Source organism: Coffea eugenioides, chromosome 2 (genome assembly GCF_003713205.1).
Source record: "Coffea eugenioides isolate CCC68of chromosome 2, Ceug_1.0, whole genome shotgun sequence".
NCBI lineage: Eukaryota > Viridiplantae > Streptophyta > Magnoliopsida > Gentianales > Rubiaceae > Coffea > Coffea eugenioides.
Window position 1 is genome coordinate 60743055 of NC_040036.1, and position 7449 is coordinate 60750503.

A 7449-nucleotide genomic window follows, 5' to 3' on the forward strand; every position below is an offset into this window, starting at 1 on the left:
GAAATGAGACATAAAAAAAGTTTTAATGAAGCTTTTCTTTTATATATAGAATATTCTATCGTACCTTAATGTGTAAATGGTCATCTAACCAGACTCAAGGGCCGGAGTAATGGTAAATTTTTTTTTTTTTTGGGGTTCAAACGTCAAAATTGTATTATAGAGTAGCAATTTACATAGGTTGGGCTAGCACCACCTCCTAGATTGGCAAGGCCTTAAACCAGTGAGCAAGCTACGGTGGCTATGTAGTAGCTCATTTTAGTCACTTTTATCCAGGTGGATGGCAATGAGCGCCCACAAACAAGCCCAAACCAACCCTCAGGCTCAGCCCATTGTTCACCAACACTTGTCTCTCGCTTCTGTCCGGAGCAACAAAGAAGAGAAAAAATAGCAGCTGCCAGGTGGTCGACACATTAGACGATCCAAACTCCACTCGCTCTCTCAGCCTCAGCATTAAACTGAAACGGATCCAGTACAATAGCCACCGCGCCACCCCATAGGCCATACCTCAGTACACACGCTCCATCACCGTTTAACGCAGTAATACTAATAATCACACCTTGGAAGTAAACGTTTCTGATTTACTCCCATGTTTTTACATTTCACTGGTCACATCCTACCACCGAGCATCATCGCTTGCCAATCCCGATTAAAGGCTAAAACACCATTCGGTTCTTTTAAGTTTTCCCACTCTTGAGCTGAAATTTTCGGACATATTTGATTTATGCTCAAGCTAAAACCCTAGAATTTCCCAATCGAATCCCCCTTCCCCAAATTCAGTCCTCAATTTTGCGATCTCGAATTTATATATATCACAGCCTCTACAGTCCATGCAATGGTGGTCTGTAAATGCCGCAAGGTACTCACACCGCTCCCTATTTTATATTTCAACCTCTCTCATTTACATTAATTCTCCCATTTTAGATCAGATCGGTTTTTCAATTGATGATTTGGAAGACATTCTTCGTAAAATTCAGTGCCTAGAATTTTCTGCTTTGCTTTATTGGATGGATAGGGATTTATTTGTTAGCTCCTAGTTATTCGTCATGAAATCAATTGTGCAAAATCCTTTTCTTTTTTCCTTTTTTTTTGTTCGGGGGACAGTGGTTTCTCTAGGTACATTATACTATATTGCTTCCGCTTACAATTCTTTGGACATTTTTCTTTGTGCTAACCAGTTGTGATTCTTCTCTTGTTTCTAGGCGACTAAATTATACTGTTTTGTGCACAAGGTTCCTGTTTGTGGAGAGTGTATATGCTTTCCCGAGCATCAGATATGCGTGGTATGATTTTGAATTATTGTAATAAAATCTGGCTCGTTTATTTTTATTTATTTCTGCAAACTCTATGCTTGGTATTAGTCCAGTTCTATGTCTCATGGTTCTGTAAGAATTATTGCTTTTCGGTCAATTTATATTTCTCATTGGTGTAATTACCAGTTTCCTAGTCTAACTAGGTAATGCTATTGGAGAATTCTCCTACTGTTCAATAATATTTTTTTTAATTGTGATGTTCAGCTTTGAAATATTTCATATAAATGGAGAATCTGGAACGGTTTTGGGAAATCTTATTTTAATACTAAATTGTGGGTTCAGTATACCCTTTCAATTTGATAGAGGACAACGGTGCTTCGTACACAGTTGTTAAATTTTAAAGGTGATGAATCATTGTCTGGGCTACAACATGCATTGAGGAAGACATGTGGTGCTCATATATGTGAAGTAACAAAATGTTGTTGAGGCATGTTTTTTGTGTACCATAGCCCAATATGCGGGGAATTTGAGGCACACTGTCGTTTCAAATTTGATGATATGCATTTCTTACTGCCTATATATCTTCCAATTTTATTTCAGAATTACTGATGCAATTCTGTGGTGACTTCCCTTCTTCTCCTGGCATTCACCCATGCTTATAAACCATATATGTGTATTTCTACTTCAGGTCCGTACCTACTCAGATTGGGTAATAGATGGAGAATATGATTGGCCTCCAACATGCTGCCTTTGTCATACTGTCCTTGAAGATGGAACTGACTCTCAAACTACTCGATTGGGTTGCCTGCGTATGTCTTCATGCAATTAAATTTACTTCTATCCTGTTTTCTTTGGATTGGGATCTTGGAAAGGTTTCTGTACATGCTGTTAACATGATTGCCTTATCTAGATGTTATACACACAAGCTGCTTGCTTTCGCATATTAAAGGGTTTCCCCCTCACACAGCTCCTGCTGGATATGCTTGTCCAGCGTGCTCAACTTCGGTATGTCTATACTCTTCAAAATTTTCTAAAGCTTTTCCTTCTGTATGCAACATCGATGTCAAAAACTGAAATATTGAAAGTATTGAGAAATTTCAGATTTTGCATGTAATGGTAGTTTTTGATCATTGTCTTATGGGTGTTAACAAGAGGTTTACATTTTGTTGTTTGCTTTGCATTGTGACGTATAAAATGGAGCTTTGCATATTGCATGGACCCGAATGGCCCTAGATTTTTTTTTTTCATTTACTTTTTTAAGTGAAGGAATCTAGTCTGAAAGTTGCCTGCTTATGATATTCCTACTGCTGCACGTGATGCTTGAGCTCACTTGAAAGCTATGTCCTAACTTTTTACTGCTTACCATATGATTATATGTGGGATACTTTTTTTTCTTTTTTGCATGTGGGACACATCTTGGTACTAAATCATTTTCATTGCTTAGCTATTGTTGATTAATTTTGGTAGAAATTATTTTGTTAGCTGATAGACGTACATATTTATAACTAAATTGATTATTTTGTTAGCAGATAGACGTGCATATTTATTCCTACATTGATTAATTCAGTTCTGCATTGTGTTCATTTGGAAGCTGTCCTCAAGCTTTGTGGTGTTGGATGCATGTAAAGCGGATGCAGGGTGAGCACAAGGAGCATGAATATGAATTTTGGTTGATTATAAAGTAAAAATTTTTAAGAGATTATCCTTGTCAAATGGAAGTGACGAAACATTAGGCAACATACTAATTTAATTTAAAGATTTTGAAAAATATAAGTTATTACACCCTTGTGATGGGAATTTCTTAACATTATCTAAGATGTGAAATTTGCCAAATCATACCACTTAGGAGTTAGGACCAAGGATTTGAGAAGATAGGTTCAATGTTAATTTCATTGCAGTATCATTCTAGGATTTATTGCCTCTGCTGCTGAAAATCTTATGACACCAGTCTTTGGACAGGGTGTATTGCAGCTGCGTAACCATTTTCTGTCTTCTGATTCTTTGATACCAGCAAAAGAAAAATGTTTATTTTATTCTGGGGTCAATGTGTGGGTCACAGAAAAAGCATTATAACAGACTCTGTTCATTTTGTGTGTACCATCTACTGATCTTTTCATGCACTTTGGTGCTGCAGATATGGCCTCCTAAAAATGTGAAAGATTCGGCATCTCTTCTTCACTCAAAGCTTAAAGAAGCTATTATGCAGGTTAAAACTTGATTTCCACTAAATTATACCAAGAAACTGCTCTGCCTTTCTGTGTGTGAATGTGTTGGGGGTGGTGTTTAGTGTTTTTTTTTTTTTTTTTGTTGGGTGAGGAGGGGGAAGGCTGTGGATTGGGTACTTTCAGATATGCATGCCTAGAATGCTAGTTACTTGGTTATAGCAGAAACAAAGTATGCGTTAAGAGATTGAAAATTTTGTATGACTTGTTTCCCTTTGTGCTGCGTAAATGTGCATGAAGATGTGTTAGTGGATAATTTTTGTGTTTGGATACTTAATTGTGGAAAAAGTTTCTTAACAACCTCTAGCTCCATCTTTGAAGGGTTGGAGGAGTTAAGAGAACTTATCTGCCGTGAGAAATTGTATCAAGCTGATGATACATATTAAAATCCAAGTAGCAGAAGACAACTGTATAGTACATTGATTTCTGAAGGCAATTTTGTTCTTTGAAGGGGAACTATTTTGCATGTTTTCTCTTTCATTTTGTGGTTGCAGATTGATGACTGAGACAATTGAGTTTATATAACTCAGTCTTTTTTTCTTCCCTTGTTGATTAATTTTGGTTAGACATTTGGGCCTTGAGCGTATTGAGTTTTGGGTGAATAACCCACAACCAAAGTGTTTTGACCGAGTAAAAAAAGAGGTAGATGTGAAAGCTGAGAAAGGCATGTCAGGCAATCCAAATGCTCATAGATCTCTAATCTTTATTTATTTATTTTTTTCAGGGTGGGGTGGAATTAAAAAGTAAAATATTACCTTTTGACCTGGATACAGAAGCCATGGATTTTGTTGGGGAGAGGGACAGTTACAATCTTAAGGAACCATTTTGGTGCTTTTATTGAATGAAAATGTTTTTTTTTAAAAGTCTGACTAAAAATGTAAATTTTAGACATTATAATGTTGTTTTGGAGAGAAGATGGGCCTATGTTTAATGTGCTTAATCCACACGGGACTCGTGGTTGATCAGAAAAATTTTTGATGCATTTTGATCTTACCCTAGATATGTGCTTCTTTAATGCAACATTTTTTAAAGCTATCAGTAAGAATGCGATATGTTGTCATCCTCTACTTTTGACCTTATGAAGTTGTGAAATAGGTACATAATTACCTATTCAGTTTCTATATTTCAAAAATCATGGCTCTTAGATTGAATTTACTGTTGTAATAGGCTGAAGCTAAGCATCTAGGTTTCTCCTTGTCAAATTGCTGTAAGAACTTGCACCTAATCATACTGTAGGCAGAAAAATCTTCTTCTTTTTTGCATCTTAGTGTGTCTTTAAGGTAGACGAGCTCACTTTTGCTTTCCACTCATTCCTGAAACATAATGTTGTTTATTTGTGCTAGGGGTCATAATAGAAGAATGGCATTTGGAGTTATTGAATTTTCTATGGTTTCATGCAGACTGGTTTGGAGAAGAACTTGTTTGGAAACCATCCAGTTTCATTGCCTGCAACTGAGTCCCGGAGTCCTCCCCCTGCTTTTGCCTCAGATCCATTAATAACAATGGGCAAGAAAGAATATGCTGCAGGCTTGACGCCTTCAGTTGGCAAAGATTCTGAAATTGTGGACATTGTGGAGATTGAGGACCCTAGTTCAGCGTCTCCTCCTCTATCTAATCACGAATCCACTCTAATGAAAAGTTCAAGTCCACCTGGGGTAAGAGTGTTTTGCTTTTTGCCCGATTTTTACATATCATGATACATTTTTTGCTTCTCATATGTGCTATCTTATGTTAGGCTGGTGCTACAACCCGAAAGACTGCAGCTCAGGTTGAAAGGCAAAATTCTGAAATTTCATATTATGCTGATGATGAAGATGGAAATCTCAAAAAGTACACACGAAGGGGTGAGTAATGATATTTTCAGTTAACGGTGTGACAGTGAAGCATTTATTATCCTGGCAGGTTGAGAATTTTCTTCCTTGCTTTGTATATTTGTGGGTTTGAGTATTGAGTAACGCAATGAAGTGCAGTCTTATTTATTTTTGCTTTACTATGGTATGAACAATTGGTTAAGGTAAATTTTTTTTTCCTCTTTTTTAATCTGAAACATGTACATAGTTGAAGCTTATGATTTGGTGGAGATATGCTGATGGGAACCTGAAGGTTAAAACTAATGTCTCTCAATCACAGGAAACTTTCGCCATAAGTTTTTTAGGTCATTGCTACCTTTCTGGTCAAGTGCATTACCAACTTTACCAGTGACTGCACCACCAAGGAAAGATGCATCGAATCTAGATGATATTCCAGAAGGTCGCACAAGACATCACAAGTCCTCGAGGATGGATCCGAGAAAACTCCTCCTCATCATAGCTATCATGTAAAGTTTCCTAAGTACTATTTAATTGTCTCGGAATTTTTTAGCAAATCATTGCTGGACTGTAATGGTTTTATTCCCTTCGAGATAAAGGACAACACTTTCATTGGAACTTTAAAGTGGTAATAGGAGATAAATGATGGAGTTGGTGAGTACTTCAAAATACTAACCAGAGAATTAATGTTTCACTGAGATGGCCTCAACCCCTCAATTCAGTTCCCCATAATTTGAGTCAGAAGCTTGTCTTAGACTGGAAAAGGGAGTACATGTACATGTCGTAAAGTTTCACAAGTATTTGATTTAGGGTGACAAGTTGAGCAGTAAAGGGTAAAGTTGACGTGGTGCAATTGTAGGATAGTGGTTGAGGCACTCTGCATGAGTGTACTAACACGGAACAGGGTAGCCTGCCCAAAGGCTTTGATCTATAGTAAGATTTTGCTGCCATAGTTTAGTTGACAGACTGTAGAACCTGGTCTCTCATTGGTCCTCTCGTAGCCTGGCACTTGATATGCATTTTAAGTTCTTGGATCACTAATAGATTGCGGCATTTTATTCACTTTTATCGCTATTTTTTAACCATGACAAGACCACGTTTTCCTCCTTTGTGCAGGGCCTGCATGGCAACAATGGGAATTCTGTACTACAGGCTTGCACAACGAAGTTTTGGGGAGGAGCTACCTGATGATGAGCAGCGATAATCTTCTTCTAGGGTTGTGATGGTGGATCAAGATCTCAGATTACCTTTAAGTGTAAACTTTTTGGTTCTTTGAACCTCTTCTTGTTTCCTTGTGGTTCTCCTTCCTGAGAATTGTGGCTGGCATCCTGTGGAACCTACAAGTCTTTGACTATAGAATCAGTTTTTGAAAATGGTTCCTCTGACGACACAAAAGAATACCTATCCTTCCCATGTTCTCTACCTTCCGTCACTGTTGGTCTTGTTTGTTTATCGTTTTCCAGTGATTGGTCGCTTAGAGTCAAAATGGAATATCAGGTGAAGAGGAGCAGGTCTTTTTGTTCATGATTTATTTTGTAATTATTAATTTTTTTTGCTCCTACAAAGGAAAAAAAAAATTCTCAGTTTTTGGCTGACGATCAAGCAATACATTAAGCTGTACCATCGGAGTTTGTTTGAAATGTTTCGTCCTCTTTACCTTTTTCTATCGCGTTTTTACTGAGGTACAAGTGAATGTCTTTGAAGAGTTTGTCTTGTGGTGCAAATTGCCAAAACTGCTTCGAAATACTTGGATAGCTAAATTTTGTCAAATAGCAATATTTTGTTTGCGTCATAAATATTTTTTAAATTTTTTTATATTTTTAATTATTTATTTATCTCATATCACACAAAGTATTATTGTAATTATTTCAAATAATACTCTATCCAAACACTCCAATTGTTTTTGGGGTTATTACATGTGGTGAGTGTTATCTCTATTGGTTTCCTCTAATATTTGCCCATGTTCTGTAGCAGCTCCTGATAATTGCCTTTCACGGCCAGAAATGCTTTGGAGACTCTGCGATCTCGTAATTTATCTGTCATTTTCGTGTACGGGAAGTATGGCTCATGTTCGTTTTGAAAAAAAAAAAAACGCTGAGTTCATGTGCGCATAGTTTATTACTATTGAACCCTGAGTATTGAGTATCTCTAGATTAACTTAAATTTTAT

General features: G+C 37.0%; 1 protein-coding gene across 1 annotated transcript; it reads left to right on the forward strand.

Annotated features, from left to right (window-relative positions):
- Window positions 1-406: 406 nt before the first annotated feature.
- LOC113753839 (zinc finger protein-like 1 homolog) lies at window positions 407-6999 on the forward strand. Its single transcript, XM_027298107.1, has 9 exons — window positions 407-856; window positions 1200-1280; window positions 1939-2059; window positions 2161-2255; window positions 3385-3456; window positions 4873-5127; window positions 5208-5316; window positions 5603-5789; window positions 6397-6999. Exons 1-9 carry the CDS (start codon window positions 833-835, stop codon window positions 6482-6484), a joined length of 1032 nt encoding a protein of 343 aa, XP_027153908.1. The 5' UTR covers window positions 407-832; the 3' UTR covers window positions 6485-6999.
- The last annotated feature ends 450 nt before the right edge of the window (window positions 7000-7449 follow it).